Source organism: Panthera pardus, unplaced genomic scaffold (assembly GCF_024362965.1).
Source record: "Panthera pardus isolate Hobbes unplaced genomic scaffold, ASM2436296v1 HiC_scaffold_2, whole genome shotgun sequence".
Taxonomy (NCBI): domain Eukaryota; kingdom Metazoa; phylum Chordata; class Mammalia; order Carnivora; family Felidae; genus Panthera; species Panthera pardus.
In genome coordinates this window covers 119,836,393-119,858,734 of record NW_026526765.1, presented here as the reverse complement: position 1 = coordinate 119,858,734, position 22,342 = coordinate 119,836,393, and the positions used below count along the sequence as shown (strand labels likewise).

Sequence of the window (22,342 nt, the reverse complement as noted above, 5' to 3'; positions counted from 1 at the left end):
TTTCAGGTAGTACAACATAATGATGAAATATTTGTTTATATTGCAAAATGATCACAATAAATCTATAGTTAACATCCATCACCATAAGTTACCATTGTTTTGGCTTGTGATGAAAACTTTTAAAATTTACTCTCTGCAACTTTCAGGTACATAATATAGTATGAATAACTATAACCACCATGCTGTACATGAGATCCACATGACTTACTCATTTTATACCTGGCAGTTTGTACTTTTTAACCTCCTTTACCCATTTCTCCCACTCCCCACCCTCCCATCCTCCCACCTCTGGAGACCACTAGTCTGTTCTCTGTGTACGTGAGCTTGTCTTTGTTGGGTTTCCACATTCCACAGAGAAGTGAGATTACACATTTATTTGTACTTGTCTTTCTCGGTCTGACTAATGCCCTCTAGGTTGATCCATGTTGTTGCAAGTGGCAAGATTTCACTATCTTTAATGGTGGAATAATATCCCATTGAATATGTACACACCACGACTTCTTTATTCATCCATCCATAAATGGACACTTAGGTTGCTTCCACATCTTGGCTATTGTAAATAATTATGCAATGACTATGGGGCTACATATATTTTTTTATGTCGTGTTTTCATTTTCTGTGGACAAAAACCCAGAAGTGGAATTGCAGGGTAATGTACTAGTTCTATTTTTAATTTTCTGAGGAATCTCCATGCTTTTTTCCACAGTGGCTGCTCCAGTTTGCACTCCTACCAGCCGTGCACAGGGTTGCCTCTTTTGCACATCCTTGTCAACACTTGTCTTTTTTTTATTATTACAGGTTTTTTAATGTTTGTTTATTTTTGAGAGAAAGAGAGAGAAAGAGAAAGCATGAGCAAGGGAGGGGCAGAGAGAGGGAACCACAGAATCCGAAGCAGGTTCCAGTCTCTGAGCTGTCAGCACAGAGCTGGACGTGGGACTCGAACCCACGAACTGTGAGATCATGATGGGAGCTGAAGTTAGACGCTTTACCACCTGAGCCAACCAGGCGCCCTTTATTTCCTGTCTTTTTGACAACAGACATTCTAACAAAGATGAGGTGATCTCTCATGTGGTTTTGATGTGCATTTCCCTGTTGATTCGTGATGACAAGCACCTTTTGATGTGCCTGTTGGCCAGACAATTTGCAAGTATTTTCTGTCATTCTGTAGGTTGCTTTTTAATTTGATCGTTTCCTTCTGTGCATAGTTTTATAGTTAGACATGCTGCCATTTTTTTTACTTTTCTTGCTTTTGCTTTTTGTGCCAGATTAAGAAAATCCCCGCCAAGACTGATGTCAGGCTGCTAACTGCTTATGTTTTCTTCTAGGATTTCTATGGTTTCAGGTCTTACGTTCAAGTCTTTGATTCATTTTGGGGTTAATTCCTTTGTATGGTGTAAGATAATGGTCCAGTTTTTTGCATAGGTCTGTCCATTTTTCTCAGAGTTGTTTACTGAAGAGACTGTTCTTTCTCCATTATATGTTTTTTGGCTCCGTCATAAATTAATGCTCTCCTATCTCTCATTCATCTATGTGTCTCTTTTCTTGCCCATTCCATGTTGTTTACAGGACTACAGCTTTGTAATAGAGTTTTAACCCAGGGAGTTTGATGCCTCCAGGTTTGTTCACCATTCTCTAGATTTCTTTGGTTATTCTGGGTCTTTTATAGTTCCGTACAGAATTTAGGATTATTCTGTGAAAAATGCCATTGAAATTTTAACAGGGATTACAGTCAATCTGTAGATTGCTTTTGGTAATATGGAAATTCTAACAATATTCTTCCAATCCATGAGTATGGAGTATCTTTTATTTATGTCTTCTTTAATTTCTTTCACCAGTGTCTCACAGTTTTCAATGTACAGGTCTTTTGCCTCCTTGGATACACTTATTAATTTTTCTGTTAGCTCGTTACTGGTATCTAGAACTGCAACAGATTTCAAATAGTGATTTTGTATCCTGCAACTTTACTAAATTTGTTTATTAATTCTAACAGTCCTTTTGTGGAATCTTTAAGATTTTCTATATATAAAATCATGTCATCTGCAGTGAGTGTTTTATTTAGTCCTTTTAGATTTGGAAGCCTTTTATTTCTTGTCTAATTGCTCTGGCTAGAACCTCAATAGTGTGTTGAATAAAAGTGATGGTAGTGGATATCCTTGTGTTACTCCTGATCATGAAGGACAAGTTTGTAGCTTTTTTACTACTGACTTTGACGTTAGCTGTGGATGTGTCATATATAGCCTTTATTTTGAGACATATTCCCTCTGTCGTAATTTTGTTTAAAAGTTTTTTTTCACAAATAGACATTGAATTTTGTCAGTGCTTTTTCTGCATCTGTTGAGATTATTATATGATTTTTTTACCTTTCTTTTGTTAATGTGCTATATCACTCTCCCTGGATTTTGATTAGGGTTAGGCCAAAGAACACATGCGAAAATGTTCTGATTCTATAAAGCACTACTTGGTACTTCTAAGATGTCAGTATTACTGTGAAAACAAAGACTACTTAAACAGGAGTGGTAAGAGCCTACCATGTTAAAAATGGGCCTACGTCAATATAGTACACATAACCTAGTTATTGCTAATTTTTTAAATATTAAAATTTAATATTTTCATTGATTGCTTATCTTTAACTTTTTCCTGCATGTTACCCAAATTCTAAAAGTAATTGTGGGTGGAGCCCTATTCACTGCTTATGTTTAAAAGCATCTCATCCATCTCAAATTACCCTTAATTGTCTCTGTAGCTCCATCTTTTTGCTTTATGTGGTTGGGCCATATATTTAGAATTACTTTCCTGATAAAGAGTATCTTTACATAAAGAACTGTTTTTCTTTCTGCTTTAAAGTCTGTGCTGACAGCAATGTAGCTGCTACCGATTCCTTTTAGTTTAAGCAGTGGTCAGCAAACCATGACCAGCAGCCTGTGTTTGTAAATAAAGTTTTATTGGCACACAGCCCTGCCTTCTCTCCTTACATTGTTGATGACCCTGTTCATGCTGCAGGGAGCAGGGCTGATTAGCTATGACAGGGAGTGTAGGCAAAGCTGAAAACATTTACCATCTGACCCTGTCCTGCACAACTTTGCCATCACCGGGTTACTGTATGCATAGGCTAGATGGCCTTATATTTCAGCCACTCAGTATCTTTATTCAGATACTCTCATGTAAACAGCATAACATTGGATTATTTTTTTTTTAATCCAGCCTTGCATTTTTTTGTGTGTCTTTTCACCTTGGAGCCTTGTAGCTTTTATCCCCTCTTGATGTAACGAAATTGCTAATACATTTATTTGTACGATTTGTTACTTTCCCTTACCATGCTTTAGTTTATGCTCCCCCCCCGCCCCCCCCCTTCTCATTCCATTTTTTTGTATTGCTTTTCCTTCCCATGTTTTCCTCAGCTGCTGCCACCCTGCGACTCAGGGCTTTGGTCCTTTGTGTAGTTTTTCCGTCCTTAGCCATCATTACTGAAATGTAAACACTCATTCTTATCAAACTCCCCTTCTTGTTGATATGTAATTATTGTGTCCTTTGGTTCTGTTTTTTAAACCCTCCAAATTGGTGTTATTTTATACAGTAAATGTTAGCTTAAATGTATCTACGTGTTTTCCACTTTCTTTGTTCTTTTTTCCTTCTTAGAGATGGGATTACTTTTACTTATCCTAAGTATATCCTTTAATTACTTCATTCAGGATCTATGATGGCAAACTTTCCTTTAAAATAGACTATTAGACTATTGAAATGTAAGGTGATGTTTGGATTAATAGCTACCCTGTTTGTAACTGTTTTCTACTCAGTGCACTTGTTCTTTTTTTCTTTCGTAATCTTCCCTTTTTTTTTTTTTTCTACTTTCTCCGGTTTTCACTGAGTATTTCATATGATTCTATATTCTTTCTTATCAATTAATACTCATTTTTAAAAGCTGTTTTCAGGGGCACCTGGGTGGCTCAGTCGGTGAAGCTTCTGACTCTGGATTTCGGCTCAGGTCATGGTTCCTAAGTTTGAGCCCCGTGCCAGGCTCTGCGCTGACAGCACAGAGCCTGCTTGGGATTCTTTCTCTCCTTCTCTCTCTGCCCTTCCCTCACTCGTGCTGTCTGAAAATAATTAAAAAAAAACAACAACGAAAAAACTTCTTTTCAGTGGTTGCCCTACCCTTCCCCCTATACATAGACGACCAATCTACATCTCCTTTACATCACACTATTGTACTCGATAGGGAGGGTAGGTACCTGCCAGCAGTATTCCTAGCCCCTCCCTCCCACTGGTTTGAACCCTGCTGCCATTCATTTCACCAGTACACTTTACACCCATCCCCTGCACGGCTGCTGTAATGACTCCACAGTTGTGTTAAGTTACATCGGCAAAGAAGAAAAATGAAATCTTATCTTCGTTGCTTCCTTCTCTGATGCTCTTCTTTCCTTTATGGAGATCCATGTTTCTGGACTGTGTCATTTTCAATTCCTCTGAAGAACTGCCTTAAATGTTTTATGCAAGGCAGGTGTTCTAGTGACTCATTGTTGGTTTTCGTTTGAGACTCGCTCTTTCACTCTCAATTTGGAAGGATAATTTCACTGGATACATAATTCTAGATTTTTATTTTTTTAAGCACTAAATATTTCACTCGACTCCCTTCCTGCTTGCATGGCTCCTCCGTGGGTAAGCTGCTTTTTTTCCTCCTCGGGCTTCTTTCAGGATTTCTTCTTGATTTGGTTTTCCGCATTTTGAGTAAAACATGCCTAGATGTAGATGTTGTGGTATTTATCTTTCTTGGAGTTTTGGAGTTTCCTGGGTCCATGTTTTGGTGTTTGTCATTAATTTTGGAAATTTCTCAGTCGTTATCACTTCATATATTTCTTCAATTCCTTTCTTTTACTTTGGATATCCCCATTACTTGTATGTTACACATGTTGTTATGGTCCCCCACAGTTCTTGAATACTCTGTTGCATGTTTTTTTTCACTCTTCTCTTTGCATTTGAGTTTGGGGGTTTGCCACTTCCGGTTTACTGATGAGCTAAATATTCCATTTCCATTACAGTAATTCTAATCTTTATAATATCTCCATAATATAATACTTTTGTTTCTTTCCTAGAGTTTCCACTTCTCTGCTTACAATACCCAGGTGTTCTCACATGTTGCTTTTTCCATTAGAGCCCTTACCATATATTAATCATGGTTACCTTAAATTCTCTGATAATGACAACATCTGTGTCATGGCTGAGCTGGATCCAAAGCTTGACTCTTCAGACTATTTTTTCTTGCCTTTTAGCTTGCATTTTTTTTTTTTTTTTTTTTTGCTGTTGTCAGAACTGAGGTAATTATGCTTTTAGCATGAGGTTTGATGTTCATCTGGCTAGGAGCTGGGCTGTGTTTCATGCTAGCCATAGGTGTTTAATGGAAACTAAACCTGTTCCCTTGTTTTTCCCCTCTTGTCTTTGGGTTTCCCTAAGAACTCCTTCTCAGATGGCTGTGTTCTGCAGTTCTAATCCAGTGGAGCCCTACTGATATGGTGGTAAGGTATTGGTGATGTGGGGTGTCTGATCCTTTTTGATTAAATCTGTTTTGTCCTGACCTTTAGAAGTGTTTCCGAACCACAACCTCCACCTCATACTCCTGTTTCCCTTGCCAGAGATACAGGAAGGGAAAGGGGGCTGCCCTGACCTATTTGCCCTTTCCCTCAGGTCAGGTAAAGTTCTTTTACAGAGGCTTTCCTCAGAGGGCAACAAACAGAGAGGATCTTTTCTCTGATCTTCACTGTGAAAACCTGGTGCGGCTTATGCAGGTAAACCCCCCAAAAGTGTGGGGAGGCAACCCCCTTAGTTTTTAATGCGCAAGCTCTTCCTAGGTCTCCAGCAATTCATCAAAATTACAAGTATTCCTAACCAGGTACTGGCTCTAGAAGTTTCTTTTCCCAGTAAGCTGATCATGGCTGTGCTTCTCTGTATCTGTCTGTCTCTACAGATTTTGACATGGTCATTTGCCTTGTGACCTCAATTCATTGATGGCTCCAAGAAAAGTTAACTGATTTTTAGTTCAGCTTCTTACTGTTGACGATGGGAATGGCAGTGTCCAAGCTGTTTACTTGTCAGAGATGAATGGAAGTCCACCTTCATTTTTCAATATTTTTTCCTTAGCATTATGAAAAAAATCTGTCCATTCTCTTCACTCCTGCTACATGGTTATTAAGTTGCTTCTCCTTTGAGGGTTTTTTTTTTTTCATTAAAGCACTCTTTCAGCCCTCCTCCCTCAGTCATGCCTCTTGTTACTTATTTATGTACGTGATACACACATATACATATCTATGCATTTAAAAACTTGTATTCTGGCTAATTTCTTCTCTCTCCAAATGGGTCTGATCTGCTTTTAGAGGCATCCCTTATTTAAAAAATTTCACTTAGGTTTCCAACCCCTGTCTTTAAACTTATTAAATATGCCCTCTTAGTACAGCTGACTTCTTTGGGTTCCTGCCTGCACTTAGTTTTTCCTGCTTTTAGTCTAGCGTTTTCAGTGGGAGGTTAGGGTACCTCATCTGGTATTCTGATAGGCTAGAAGTCTGACTGTATCTTATGGTATCTATTTTATTCCTTGTAATTCTATTCCTTTTTTAAAAAAGAACCAGTGTAAGGCGCCTGGGTGGTTCAGTCGGTTTAGTGTCATTATCTCAAGGTTCATGGGATCAAGCCCTGTGTCAGGCTCTGGACTGACAGCGTGGAACGTGCTTTGGATTCCTTCCCTCTGTTCCCTCCTCAGTTTGCACACTCTGTCAAAATAAACATTTTTTAAAAATTAAAAGAAAAAAAAGGACCAGTGATATGTACTAGTTCAGTTTACTTTTTTGTATCCTCTGCAATGAAGAATCTGGTATGTATAAAACTTAAATCACCAGTGTTGACAAATAGGATTGCTTAGTGTTTGGTGCTGATCTGTACCTGGAATTATGATCAGAACTTCAACAGTTTATTGAAATAACGTCAAGCTCATTTCTTTAACACATGTGCTGCATTAGGTAACGTCAAAAAGTCTCTAGCAAATGAGTTGTGGAAAATTCCTGTCTTGACTAAAATGTTAATGGATTTAAATATTAATAATATAAAAGAACTTTCTGTAGAACAAGGTAGTATGAAAGCATTAATGACAGAGGTGTCTTGGAAAAGCTGAAACAGATACAGTCACATGCAACATCCATCACTTCGAGTTACTTGGCAGCTTTGAAACTAGTATTATGGAAAGACTTTTTGAAACCCTGCAACTTTATTTGTATATGAAAGAAGGGTTCAGTCATCAGCTTAGTATTTTATAAACACTACCTTCATATGGGATTTTTATTGGTATTATACAATTTTAGCCTATTCCAACTATTCACACACCTTCTACTGGTTGTTGAAAATTCCATTTTACGAATCAGATACGCTGTATTTTTCACAAGCTTTCTAGGTTTACCAAGTAGTGCCTTTGCCAGTCAAAAGTAGTCTCACTCAAGTTGACATACCAGTAATTTATCTAAACTTTGAAGATGGTTTCATAAACTCTTGCTGCTGTTATCCAGATAGAACACCTCTGTCCAACAGTCTGGCAACCGTGCTGCATCATGGGATCTTCTAACGGTAAGTGCAATGTACTTTTGTCTCAATTTCTTAGACACAGTAGCATTCCTTGGGTAACTAAGTTGACCAGGTTACAATAGAGCACAGAAACTAAAATCACTCTAGCTGGCTTTGTTTCTCCATGTTTCCCCCGGGGAAGGAGGTGTGTACACATTCCAGACCCACAGAGGCTCCTGCATAGCTCATGTACTTCTCTGTTTCCCAATGGTACTCAGCTGTCTTCCTAATCTTATAGCATCACTGGCTGGGCCTTTATAAAATTTTACATTTATGAACAGGCTCAACTATTTGACCAGTAGGAAATAACCGTGGACTTGGTGCTATATACACAAACAAACCTTTGTTTCCATATTTCCTATTTTTGACATACTTAGAAGTGAATTTTAGATGCAAATACGTGTTCTACCAACCTGAAGAGAGAAGCAGTAAGGTTTTCATACAGAGATACTCTTCATAAGATACCTGAAGCCTGTGTAACTCAGAGGAAACAAACAGCATATGTTTACATTGTTCATACATGCAGGGTAGAGTCATTCTATGCCTGTGAAAGACAAATATCAGTGTTTGAGTTAGGAAAGAAATAGTGCTTGTTCCTCTGCCCAAAGGTAGACTTCTTTGTTTTATTTTGTAAAACTATGAACTTAAAAAGGAAAAGCTAACTGTTGCTATTAATGCTAATTCCCTAGAGTTAAGAACCACTATAGCACCTAAAGAGACCGTGGAACAATCTATGGTTACACTAGACAAATTATTCTTCTGTTGTGCATGCCACTTACTAAGTGTTTAGAATTGATTCATGCAGAACTTTACCAGTTGCTCCTTTAATTCAATGTTTCTTTTGATCCAAAGTTTTATGGCAGGCAGCATTTGCATTCAGGCCAGTTACACAAGACAGTTTTAGGTCTTACCCATTCAAAATCAAAAAGTATTTTTTTTCACAGCATCACATCCTGAACACAGTTATGTGTGATTCTGTTTATAGTTTTGCAGAGGATCAGAAGTACACTAGAACTCAACTCTGGGATTTTTGGAGTTTCTTAACTTTTTTTGTTTTTTTTTAAAAAACTTATTTATTTTGAGAGAGACAATCTCAAGCAGGCTCTGCAGTATAGCTCCAACCCACAACCCTGAGATCATGACCTGAGCCGAAATCAGGAGTCAGACACCTGACTGACTGAGCCACCCAGGCGTCCCTGAAGTTTCTTAACTACTTTAATGACACTAAGAGCCTGAAACTGTGCTTGGTTCATGGTTTTTACAATACCTCAAGATTTTTGTTTGTCTCTGACAGAGAGTGATCTTGGATTTAGATTAAAAAAAGGTCACTATTTTTTTCTACTGAAGATACAGTTTGTTTCTTTATAGGATAAAATAACTCTGACAGGAACGGTATGCTGTGACAGTGATGACACAGGAGCTCACAGGACTCTTCAAATTTAAAATCTTCTCTTCCCAAAGAGGTACCTTCCCAATCTCCCAACAGGAATTAAGCATAAAATCCTTCCGGTAGGCTGTTAAAAACTATTTTTTACAACTGTAAGACCTAAAAACAACAGTGAGACTACCTGATAGCTACACAGGCAGATTTGGGGTGACAGTGTACCTTCAAATTGTGCCTGCCAGACGATGCACCAGGATGGAAACCAGTGGGCAGAGGGAACAGAGCAGCACAGACCCCAGAATGGGGAATAATAAGAACGCCCTCTACAAAACCACTCTTCCCGTCTGCTGTCTGTCCTCCAGCATGGCAGAACCCTGAGAAAAAGTCTGCAATTCCCACCTCGTGTAACAAATGCGTGCAGCACTCTCAGGTTATGCTGTGACCGCTTACCTCTAACTTTGAGTGCCCCCCAAATAAAAACCCTGAATTAATTTCCTAAAATAGAAGGATAAGTTGGTGTTTCATATAAGTCTCAGTTCACAGTTTTAAGCCCAATACTATGAGTTCAAATTACTGTTTTTGGGAAGGGACGGTAAATAGCAAATGTTGCCAACATGATGTTTTTAAATAACTGTGGTTGGATTCCGAAATGTGCAACCAGTACTCAGGGAGTTTTGGTGTCTGAGTTAACTCACACGATTTCATGTATTCATTTGCTAATTAAATTTCTGATCAAACAACCAAAACCCTGTTCAACTGGGATATAGGAGTTTGAACAGCCCTCTTGCTGGTAATTGAAGGTGACGTCCTTCTCTGACACAGATTCCTAGGAGTGTGGGTCTGTCCAGGTCTGATAGAGCCAGGGGAGGGGACATCTGGCCCCTTCTGGGAATACAAAGAGGCGGGTCACTGCATGTACATTCCCCATACCTCCTGTCCTGTTGCTTCTCAGTGTGAAGCCTTGTCCTTCCCCTTTAGGTTTAACTCACCTCTAATTACACTTCCTCCCAGGAGCCATTAGTCACTTTAGCTGAAATAGACCCCTCCAGTATAAACTATCCCAATCTGAAATTATTTTATTTGGTAGTTACCTGTATGGAGGATATAAGCAATACAGGTCGGGAAAGCTTGTCTGTCTTGTTCTCAGCTACTCTGTCCCAGGCTTATTAGGAATGAGGAGTCAGTGGTGTTCCCTCTCATCCATCCTCCACCATGTTATCCTGTTTGAAAGCCTCCACTGGCCGCGGCTTCTCCTAGAATAACATCTAAACTCTGTTTCATGGCCTACAAGCCTCTGTTCTAGACTCATGGTATTTCCAGCCTTTGCCCTCACTTCTTCTGCCTGCAGGGCCCCCCACCTTTCACACAGCTTGTGCTTCTGTACTGTGTCATGCCCACTCCCTGGACCGGTGTTCTATGGTCCCTAAATCTAAAGTAGCAGGTGCCTGTCACTGCTCTCTTTGCCCAGGCACACTTTTATACCATGGTTCTCTAAAGTAATTTTGGTTATCTATTTCATTTTCCCCATTGGAATGTTAGCAGGTGCCACATCTATTGTGCTGTTACAGCTCAAGCTCCTAAAAGAGAGTCTGGCACTTGGTAAGGACTCCTATCACTGAGAGAATACTGTGCTGGAAAATAAGTATCACTAATAGAGAAAGAACACCAACTTTAACTCAGGATTCATTTCAGCCAGGATTTCTAGACTCTAGGTTTTCTATGCACCTAGCTAGCCTGACGGCAGAAACGTGAAATCTCTGCTTTAGAGATTTCTGTCACAACGCCCAAGAATATCTTCAAAACTACCTGGAGCTAGTGTCATCCTGTCTCCTCTAAAACACTTAAAATAATGTGAGCTTACCACATTGTAAGGCAGGCTCTCCCACTGAGTACTGCTCAAATAGATGTTTTTCTTGAGCTCCTACCCATTATTTCTGTGCCTGGCACACCCATAAGGCAAAACAGTATGTCTGTAGGCTGCCCTCCTCCATACCCTCCCTGTTCACTGACCAATGTCAATTTCCATTCTCCTTGCCCTCCTGGACATATTTAAAGTTGTCACTCCTAATTTTAATATGGCATCCAGTTCTTAACACAAACTGCTCACGATGGGTTGACTCATAGAGGGTGCAATGGGATTATTCTAATAACAGGGTTTAAGGTTTACATTGATTCGTCTGACCCCTGGTCAAAAGCACCCAGAGCTCACAATTAAAGAAATCTTCATTTCTTACTCTGCTCTGACCATAGGTATGTGTGGGAGAACTCCCTGTTTTCATTCTCATAAAAGAGAGAAGCTGTAGGCAAAAAATTATACTACAAGGTGGACAGTGATAAGAGCTAGGGATATACAGCACAGAGGTCTTATAAGGTGCTAAGAACATCATGAGTTAAGGGTATGCTTGAGGAATAGGTCATCTGAGTGGGGATGCCATGTCTATGAAAGAGAACAGTGAGAGAAAAGAAGCCAGGTTCTGGAAAGCCAGTAACCATGCTGAACATGCATGGTGTGGGCAGGGAGGACATCTGGGTGTTGCGGAAGTATGTGATGTGATCAAACTGTACTGTAGGAAGAAAAAAGTCAGAACATGATGGAGGGCACATCAGAGGCAGAAAACTAGTCAGGAAAAACTGCAATGAGGTCCACAGAACAGACACCCGAAATATTTCACAGATAGAAGCATAGGCCTAGAAAAGCATAGGTGGCTGATTTATCAAATCCTGCAAGTCATAAACATGGAGTAGGCCTTGCCCTGGGAAGGGTCTGTACCTCCCACCTCCTTGGCCAAGATGTCCTCATCTATAGTCCCTATTGAATGTGAGATCAACTGACCCCAGAGATGCTCACTGTATTAAAAAGTACCCTTACATGTGTCCTGCCCCATGTACATCTGGTCTGCCAAAATGTACTGATAAACCACTCTCTTTCAAGTTTGCCCTGTTCTAAGAAACCTGGTAGAATGGACTCAGTTCTCAATGATCACGATAGCAATCCATCAGGAAAACATCAGCGGGATAAAACAAAAAACAAAAAACAGACTCCCAAATAACTTACTCATTAATAACCAGATCAGGAGCAAAACACAGCATGTTCGCACTTGATTGTCTATATGATCTCCACCCCAGGGCAAATGCCATGAGGAACATCCATGAATATTGCAGTAGGGTCATTTGGTCATCCAGGTGTAAGTTCCTGAATCCTGAATTAAGAGAAGTAAAGGTTATGAGGAAACACTCGGTGCTGAAGATCATCTCTTTGGGAACTGCCACAGACCAGAACCCCTAAGAGACAGAGGAAATGAAGTAACACCAAGGGGGCACAGTTCTCCTTTGTCATCCCCAAAGCCTTTGGTGCTTTTTAACAGCATCCGGTACAATGTAACTTACTGTCACTTTTTCCCTATTTAAACAATATGAACTAAATAGTAAAACCCAGAGTCCTGACTTGGTACATTACACAGTCAATGAATTTTAAAAATTCCCCCTGACAGTAACACCTCTTTCCCTCTTGACAGAGTAGAGATGACAGAGGTCAGGTGACTTCATTCTTGTCCTCTTTTCTGTGTGAACATAAGCTTATTGATGACACTAATGTTGACCTCTTATGTCCCATCTACATCAAGTTCCCATAGGGGGACTTTTATCTCATATGATCCTAAAAATGAGACTAATGAAGATTTACATTCAACATATATCATGTTACATAGTTAAGAGTTAAAAATCATTCTACTTTACCTTGAGAAAGGGTCACGACACCGTGTTTTTACAGATTTTACAAATAACCTGATTTTTTAAAGTGACACACTGAAGGAAAACCAACTGAGTTCTTACAAGTACGCATTTTCCCCCCCACTAGACTTGGGTGTAAAAGGAATTTCTGAGTAAATCCTGTGCCCCTAGTTCTGATATTACACCATCCTGCTTGAAAATGCTCTGAGCAACAGTGTGAAGAAGCTGGGAGGAGCATACAGGTTTTATTATAAACTCTCCACTCCCAGCTTTTCCAGCCTCTCCCCTTGTTAGGCCCCAGAACTGAGGAAGAGAAAGCAGGACGCACAGTGGGAGCTGGCTGACAAACAGCCAGAGCGCTGCGTCTGTTTAAGACGATGCAAAGCTTTATACCTTAGCTGTGTCCTCCCCTGCATCTTACCTGGTATCGCCTTGGCCCATTTCACTGCTGCAATCACTTGCCTCCCGCCTAACATGTTGAGTGTGGTCATGATCCGCCAAGTCGAATCTGGCATTGAGCTATCATACCCTGCGTATAACACCTCGGGTTCGATGACCTCCAGCAGGGACACCAGGGTAGGGGTGAGCTGTGGTAATGTTGCAGGAACTACCGTTTTGTTAGCAGGGTTTTCAGAAGTTTCTTGGGACACTCCTGGGGTGGCCTGCTGAATTCCTTTTATCTTTTTCTTTGTTTTTCGAGCTGTGGGTGTTTAAAAAATATATACACAGAGTGAGTTTTACTGGGAAGGTCTGGGTGACAGAGTTTATTCAAGAAGTATTTTAATTTCTGAAACTATTCAGCAATTATAAAGTGAAATAGAAGAGGAAAAAGCAGAGTCAAGAGGAATCCATTTGTATATGAAGCCACGTCATACCGGATACAAAATTAAGTGTCTTTTGGGGTGTCTGGGTGGCTCAGTCGGCTGAGCATCTGACTTCAGCTCAGGTCATGCTCTCGCAGTTTGTGAGTTTGAGCCCCACGTCTGGCTCTGTGCTGACAGCTCGGAGCCTGAAACGGATTCTGTGCCTCCCTCTCTCTCTGCCCCTCCCCCACTCACACTCTGTGTCTCCCCCTCTCTCTCAAAAATAAACATTAAAAAAATTAAAAATTGGGGCGCGTGGGTGGTTCAGTTGGTTGAGTGTCCGACTTTGGTTCAGGTCATGATCTCCCAGCTTGTGAGTTCGAGCCCTGCACCGGGCTCTGTGCTGACAGCTCAGAGCCTGGAGCATGCTTTGGATTCTGTGTCTCCCTCTCTCTGCACCTAACCCACTCGCATTCTGTCTCTCTCTCAAAAATAAATAAACATCATAATTAAGTGTCTTTCAATGTTATGTGAAAACAATCTAAACAAATCACTTCTACAGATTCTTATATGAATTAATTTCTCACTCTCACTCCTAAGTGGAAATTCTCATCAGTTTAATAAGGCATTACTTTTACTAGCAGTTGAAAGAAAGATCCTAAGTTCCTAACAGCAGACTAGAAGCTGTGGCTAAGGGTTCATCTACATGATGGCATATATAATGAAGCGAGGCATACTAAGCGAGGCATACTAAGCGAGGCATACTGCAGATCATATGCTGGAAGCACTATTAATTTCAATAGCAGAAAAGTCCAGTTTTTACATTTATATGATGGATACTGCTTAGGTCTAAAAACATCTGGGAGATGAAGACAAGAACTTTATATATATTCTTTACATACATTATCGGGGGGGATTTACCTTTTGTAGGAGATTTATATTGATGACCTGATAAACCTAAAGCATCTACTTTCATATCATATACAAAGTATATACAAAGTAAAGCTATCTTTCCATCTTTGACTTAGTCTGGAATAGTGTAATGAAATTACAACATGGATTCCATAGATTATTTAGTGAACATATACACACTCTTAAACTTACATGTTGTATGAAATTACGTGTTTTAGTAACAAATAAGAATTTCTTTTTTGGTGCACCTGCTGCTGAAGGGAACGCAGTATTGTTCAAAAGGAAGGTCTCAGAGATCCAAGGAAGGGCAATGAATATAATTCATATGAAAGAAGAAATGTACCTGCCTCACTTATCAGGGATACAAAACATTTTTGCTCAGAGAAAAGTAAATACTAATCACCTTTTGAAATAATTAGTAGATTCTTTGCCCTTAAAATGATAGAATGGTCTCATTGTGCGTGGTGTTGAATGTGCTAGTGAGAAATTAGAAATTTTTATGTCACATCTCAAAACAGAGAAGGGATTGGGACAGGTCCATTCTCATTTTACCACGCTCTGTTGAAACACACTATGGTGTAGTAGTAAACAGCATAAATCTGAAACAATCATGGCTGAGTTTAAACCCTGGCTCTGCCATGCAGTAGCTGGGATCTCACAGTTATTCCGTGGGCCTTAGCTTTCCTCTTCTACAAAATGAGGGTAATATTGGTACCTTGCTCTGAGGGTGGTTGAGAATTAAATCAGTTAAGACACGTACAATGCTTAGAACAGGTGGTGGCACACACCAAGTGCTACGGAAGGACTATCATTACCTCAACTGGTGGCAGAATATGGCTTTAGAGTATTTTCAATGTAGACAGTAAAAGTACACAGAGGAGCAGTACAGTTTAAAAAAGCGAGTGCTACAATACATAAGGAAACACGTGAAACAACCAAAGGTTTAGGAAACCCACATTTCAAAATCCTGGCAAGTACTCCATTGGGAAGATAATGACAGAGAACATCCTTTCCCAAATCAACACACTGAAACAATAAGCTGAAGACCTCAATCAACCATGGCTCAGAACCTACACTCCAGAGAACAGGAGAAAGGACAGTGACAAACTGGTGGATTTTTAAAAATCTTCTGTGCTCAGTTGATAATTTCTTACTGTTTAGCTATTGCCCGAAATGAGAGAACTAAGGCTTTTGAATAAAGCTCAAAATACTGACTAGAGCAAGAATGCGTGCTGATATGTTTTCATAGAACTTTAGCAAGAAGTGGTTAATTGAATTAGTTAAGCAATCACTATTTTCAAGCACTTTGCTAAGATTTCTACTCTATATAAAGTTTGACTCCTTGGAATATATAGATTATCAGTCAATTTCTGATCTCTACAGAAGTGTTCAGAAGTCTGTGACAGTTGAAAACTTAGCTTAAGTTTTAAGTTTGGGAACATGTGGGTGGCTCAGCTGGTGAAGCATCCAAACTCTTGATTTTTGCTCACATCATGAATTAAGCCCCACGCTAAGTGTAGAGCCTGCTTACGATTTTCTCACATGCGCTCTCTCAAAAAAAAAAAAAAAAAAAAAGTATGAAATCTGATAATGTCACAAACCTCCTTGCCTGTTAAGTTCCACCTGACTCTTCATACCAAAAATAAAACTAGGGGCGCCTGGGTGGCTCAGTTGAGTGTCTGACTCTTGGTTTTGCCTCAGGTCATGATCTCAGGGTTAGTGGGATCAAGCCCCATGTGGGGCTCTGCACAGGCTCTGTGGAGCGTGCTTGGGATTCCCTGTCCCTCTCTGTCTACCCCTTTCCCTGGTCACACTATCTTTCAAAATGGATAAACTTAAAAAAAAAAAAAAGACAACTATAATTTGGAATGATTATGATATACTTTAAAATGAAGTTAAGAAAACATTAAGGATTACCCTTAAAAAACTTATCTGTACTCAAATGCCAGGCACTTTAAGCACTGAAGAAGGCTGCTTTATAGCAAATCTTGAGAATTACTTGGTACAGGAGCAAGAGTACCAAAATACACCACTTCTGGTATTAAGTTACATTTACGAATTTCATCTTTTTTGCTATTGAAGTACTATGAAAAAGTGAAGATGATGCTGTGTATGTGAGTTGAGGAATTAAGACTCTTCATAGCCATACCCATTAATCTACTTCATATTTAAAAACAGGTGCACACATGGCTTGTGCAGATCGTGCCAACGGTCAGTCCCTCTTTTACCAAAAGAGTCACACACTTACTGTTCTCCCTCCAACATCACAGTGTGTTATTTGGATTACTTCTACAGTCATTCAATTGGTCTCTCTGAGATCAGTCTTTCTAAAAGGTGAATCTGATTGTGTCCCACTTTGGTTTTTACATAACTCCTTCTAACTCAGCTTTTCTAGATTGAATCTTGCTTCTTCCAAGGAACCATTCTCAGCTTTCCAGGACAGGAGGAGGTGACCCTCCTCTTGCTCCTGCTCCAGTTCCTTCTGTAGTGTGCCACACCATTTTGTGATGGGCTCTGCAACCTAAGTCGACAGTGACTCCTTAAAACAGGCACCACTTTATTTGACTGATGTGCACCGCCTGCCTCCTTGGCAGGTTTGAGCAGGAAAGTGCTACTGTCACAGCAAATACGAAGCACATGTGTGATTCCGGCACCACCACTACCTTCATGGAGTTTGCCCTGTCAACTAAAGGAGAATTCCAAATGTTTTTCAAAGGGAAGTTTTCAAATGGGGAGACCAATGTTAATCATACAACTTTATATAAACAGGGCTATGAAACTCAAACTTAGAACTAGCTTCAGGTTTCTTCTTTACCTGAAAAGCAAAACAAACAAAACCCATCCAATACCTCCTTGAGGAGTTTCCCCCAGCCCGGGAAGATTTATCATCTACCTGCATCTGTCTAGCTATAGAGCCGAGTAAAATGTAAATGATACAAAACGCACACGTAAGTACATCTGACAGAGAAACATTTTCAACTCTAGGGAACAGTTTTGAGGCCGAAGAAAGGGAGAGAAAGCTGTAAGTAATGTTGCTTCACGTGTTTAAGTTCCATTTTTTTACCTAATTTACTTGCTCAGTGGACAGTCTGGCTATAATGAATTCCGTGTGTGTAGTACGAGCTGGTGAAAAAACTCAAGTGGAATATGAAATATTCACAAAAATCCTACTCAATAAAGCAGTAATATAAAATGACGTTAGCCAAGCACATATATATTGCAACGACTAAATTATTACTTTTGCTCACTTATATCGTGAAAAGGAAAATGACGAATTTTTATATGATGCAGAGACATTTCCTTTCAGGCGTTTACATTACCTTCCAGGTTCATTCCAGCCTGGAGACATTTTCGATAGCGGCATGCTGGACAGTTTTTTCTTCGAATCTTATCAATGATACAATCATTTCTTCCAGCACAAAGATAATTGTGCTGTCCTAGACAGAAAACAAAGGCACTGTTAAAATTTCCCAGGTTATAAGGGATCTTTTTATGACGAGACTCATTGCCCTTTTGTTTTGGGCTGACCACGGGCAGGGACCACAGGCAGTGATGAAGAAAGATGTACTTGCTTCCACTCCCATTACAGAGTTGTGAGGTTACCTTAAAAATATCTCTTTCTTCTTCCGCTCAACAAATAAACAGTTCATGAAAAATACTGCAGTATCCATACAGAAAAGTGCACAGATTGTTAAGTGTAGCATCTCCTATGTTTTCACAAACTGAACACTGCCATGTAATCGGCTCTCTGGTCAAGAAGAACAGTACTCCACCAGTAGTCTTCTAGGCCCTTTCCAGTCACTACCCTCCTCCAAGGTAACCCTGTTCTGCATTACAGGAGCAACTGTTTAAAGTACAGTTTGACAGAGAGGATGTCTGAAGTCACTATTTCATTATGACTTCTGACTTAATGCTAAGGAAGGTTAAACAAAGAGGAAACTGCTTTCAAAATACTCAAAGAACCCCACACGGAAAATGACTTTCCCTCAACATTATGCCACCATATGCAAATGGAGCGTGCTCCCCCTTCAAGTCTAAGTGACAGGGAACAAACTTAATCTTGAATGTTAAGATTGGCAACAACTAGTTAGGGAAATCACACACCTGGCAGACTACCGTATATAGATCTTACAGATATTTGTTCATATGTCACATGCACTGTAGAATGTAAGTGTTTAAATCCACCACCGACTCCAAATATTAGACTGTCACTGTCTATACAATCTTCTGGCACCTGGTATTTAATAACGCGTGGCAAGAGGTACAAAGTGCAGTTTTCACCTAGCAAAAAAAATTAAAATGGAAAGACTGATACCCTTACCCACCCCAAAAAGTGCTTTCTTGTAGTTTTTTTTTTTTTTATTTTTTAATATATGAAATTTACTGTCAAATTGGTTTCCATACAACACCCAGTGCTCATCCCAAAAGGTGCCCTCCTCAATACCCATCACCCACCCTGCCCTCCCTCCCACCCCCCATCAACCCTCAGTTTGTTCTCAGTTTTTAACAGTCTCTTATGCTTTGGCTCTCTCCCACTCTAACCTCTTTTTTTTTTTTTTCCTTCCCCTCCCCCATGGGTTTCTGTTATGTTTCTCAGGATCCACATAAGAGTGAAACCATATGGTATCTGTCTTTCTCTGTATGGCTTATTTCACTTAGCATCACACTCTCCAGTTCCATCCATGTTGCTACAAAAGGCCATATTTCATTTTTTCTCATTGCCACGTAGTATTCCATTGTGTATATAAACCACAATTTCTTTATCCATTCATCAGTTGATGGACATTTAGGCTCTTTCCATAATTTGGCTATTGTTGAGAGTGCCGCTATAAACATTGGGGTACAGGTGCCCCTATGCATCAGTACTCCTGTATCCCTTGGATAAATTCCTAGCAGTGCTATTGCTGGGTCATAGGGTAGGTCTATTTTTAATTTTCTGAGGAACCTCCACACTGCTTTCCAGAGCGGCTGCACCAATTTGCATTCCCACCAACAGTGCAAGAGGGTTCCCGTTTCTCCACATCCTCTCCAGCATCTATAGTCTCCTGATTTCTTCATTTTGGCCACTCTGACTGGCGTGAGGTGGTATCTGAGTGTGGTTTTGATTTGTATTTCCCTGATAAGGAGCGACGTTGAACATCTTTTCATGTGCCTGTTGGCCACCAGGATGTCTTCTTTAGAGAAGTGTCTATTCATGTTTTCTGCCCATTTCTTCACTGGGTTATTTGTTTTTCGGGTGTGGAGTTTGATGAGCTCTTTATAGATTTTGGATACTAGCCCTTTGTCCGATGTGTCATTTGCAAATATCTTTTCCCATTCCGTTGGTTGCCTTTTAGTTTTGTTGGTTGTTTCCTTTGCTGTGCAGAAGCATTTTATCTTCATAAGGTCCCAGTAATTCACTTTTGCTTTTAATTCCCTTGCCTTTGGGGATGTGCCGAGTAAGAGATTGCTACGGCTGAGGTCAGAGAGGTCTTTTCCTGCTTTCTCCTCTAAGGTTTTGATGGTTTCCTGTCTCACATTCAGGTCCTTTATCCATTTTGAGTTTATTTTTGTGAATGGTGTGAGAAAGTGGTCTAGTTTCAACCTTCTGCATGTTGCTGTCCAGTTCTCCCAGCACCATTTGTTAAAGAGACTGTCTTTTTTCCATTGGATGTTCTTTCCTGCTTTGTCAAAGATGAGTTGGCCATACTTTTGTGGGTCTAGTTCTGGGGTTTCTATTCTATTCCATTGGTCTATGTGTCTGTTTTTATGCCAATACCATGCTGTCTTGATGATGACAGCTTTGTAGTAGAGGCTAAAGTCTGGGATTGTGATGCCTCCTGCTTTGGTCTTCTTCTTCAAAATTACTTTGGCTATTCGGGGCCTTTTGTGGTTCCATATGAATTTTAGGATTGCTTGTTCTAGTTTCGAGAAGAATGCTGGTGCAATTTTGATTGGGATTGCATTGAATGTGTAGATAGCTTTGGGTAGTATTGACATTTTGACAATATTTATTCTTCCAATCCATGAGCAGGGAATGTCTTTCCATTTCTTTATATCTTCTTCAATTACCTGCATAAGCTTTCTATAGTTTTCAGCATACAGATCTTTTACATCTTTGGTTAGATTTATTCCTAGGTATTTTATGCTTCTTGGTGCAATTGTGAATGGGATCAGTTTCTTCATTTGTCTTTCTGTTGCTTCATTATTAGTGTATAAGAATGCAACTGATTTCTGCACATTGATTTTGTATCCTGCAACTTTGCTGAATTCATGTATCAGTTCTAGCAGACTTTTGGTGGAGTCTATCGGATTTTCCATGTATAATATCATGTCATCTGCAAAAAGCGAAAGCTTGACTTCATCTTTGCCAATTTGGATGCCTTTGATTTCCTTTTGTTGTCTGATTGCTGATGCTAGAACTTCCAGCACTATATTAAACAACAGCGGTGACAGTGGGCATCCCTGTCGTGTTCCTGATCTCAGGGAAAAAGCTCTCAGTTTTTCCCCGTTGAGGATGATGTTAGCTGTGGGCTTTTCATAAATGGCCTTTATGATCTTTAAGTATGTTCCTTCTATCCCGACTTTCTCAAGGGTTTTTATTAAGAAAGGGTGCTGGATTTTGTCAAAGGCCTTTTCTGCATCGATTGACAGGATCATATGGTTCTTCTCTTTTTTTTTGTTAATGTGATGTATCACGTTGATCGATTTGCGAATGTTGAACCAGCCCTGCATCCCAGGAATGAATCCCACTTGATCATGGTGAATAATTCTTTTTATATGCTGTTGAATTCGATTTGCTAGTATCTTATTAAGAATTTTTGCATCCATATTCATCAGGGATATTGGCCTGTAGTTCTCTTTTTTTACTGGGTCTCTGTCTGGTTTAGGAATCAAAGTAATACTGGCTTCATAGAATGAGTCTGGAAGTTTTCCTTCCCTTTCTATTTCTTGGAATAGCTTGAGAAGGATAGGTATTATCTCTGCTTTAAATGTCTGGTAGAACTCCCCTGGGAAGCCATCTGGTCCTGGACTCTTATTTGTTGGGAGATTTTTGATAACCGATTCAATTTCTTCGCTGGTTATGGGTCTGTTCAAGCTTTCTATTTCCTCCTGATTGAGTTTTGGAAGAGTGTGGGTGTTTAGAAATTTGTCCATTTCTTCCAGGTTGTCCAATTTGCTGGCATATAATTTTTCATAGTATTCCCTGATAATTGTTTGTATCTCTGAGGCATTGGTTGTAATCATTCCATTTTCATTCATGATTTTATCTATTTGGGTCATCTCCCTTTTCTTTTTGAGAAGCCTGGCTAGAGGTTTGTCAATTTTGTTTATTTTTTCAAAAAACCAACTCTTGGTTTCGTTGATCTGCTCTACAGTTTTTTTAGATTCTATATTGTTTATTTCTGCTCTGATCTTTATGATTTCTCTTCTTCTGCTGGGTTTAGGCTGCCTTTGCTGTTCTGCTTCTATTTCCTTTAGGTGAGCTGTTAGATTTTGTATTTGGGATTTTTCTTGTTTCTTGAGATAGGCCTGGATTGCAATGTATTTTCCTCTCAGGACTGCCTTCACTGCATCCCAAAGCGTTTGGATTGTTGTATTTTCATTTTCGTTTGTTTCCATATATATTTTAATTTCTTCTCTAATTGCCTGGTTGACCCACTCATTCGTTAGTAGGGTGTTCTTTAACCTCCATGCTTTTGGAGGTTTTCCAGACTTTTTCCTGTGGTTGATTTCAAGCTTCATAGCATTGTGGTCTGAAAGTATGCATGGTATAATTTCAATTCTTGTAAACTTATGAAGGGCTGTTTTGTGACCCAGTATATGATCTATCTTGGAGAATGTTCCATGTGCACTCGAGAAGAAAGTATATTCTGTTGCTTTGGGATGCAGAGTTCTAAATATATCTGTCAAGTCCATCTGATCCAATGTATCATTC

At 39.7% G+C, this 22,342-nt stretch overlaps 1 protein-coding gene and 1 long non-coding RNA gene across 8 annotated transcripts in view; both read right to left on the bottom strand.

Moving 5' to 3' along the window:
- NR3C1 (nuclear receptor subfamily 3 group C member 1) overlaps positions 1–22,342 on the bottom strand; it is a 124,126-nt gene that overhangs the window by 5,676 nt on the left and 96,108 nt on the right. For all 7 annotated transcript variants that reach the window (XM_019424570.2, XM_019424569.2, XM_053907388.1 and 4 more), the window contains exons 4-7: positions 17,745–17,861; positions 13,131–13,409; positions 12,036–12,180; positions 8,010–8,140 (exon numbers count right to left, since the gene is read on the bottom strand). In XM_019424570.2, coding sequence (XP_019280115.1) covers positions 8,010–8,140; positions 12,036–12,180; positions 13,131–13,409; positions 17,745–17,861 — 672 coding nt within the window. The remainder of the gene's footprint in view (positions 1–8,009; positions 8,141–12,035; positions 12,181–13,130; positions 13,410–17,744; positions 17,862–22,342) is intronic.
- LOC109252237 (uncharacterized) lies at positions 3,899–8,003 on the bottom strand. The gene is made up of 2 exons (XR_002073899.2): positions 7,573–8,003; positions 3,899–7,523 (listed from the first exon to the last, which is right to left on the bottom strand). It is a non-coding gene; the product is annotated as an uncharacterized LOC109252237 (long non-coding RNA).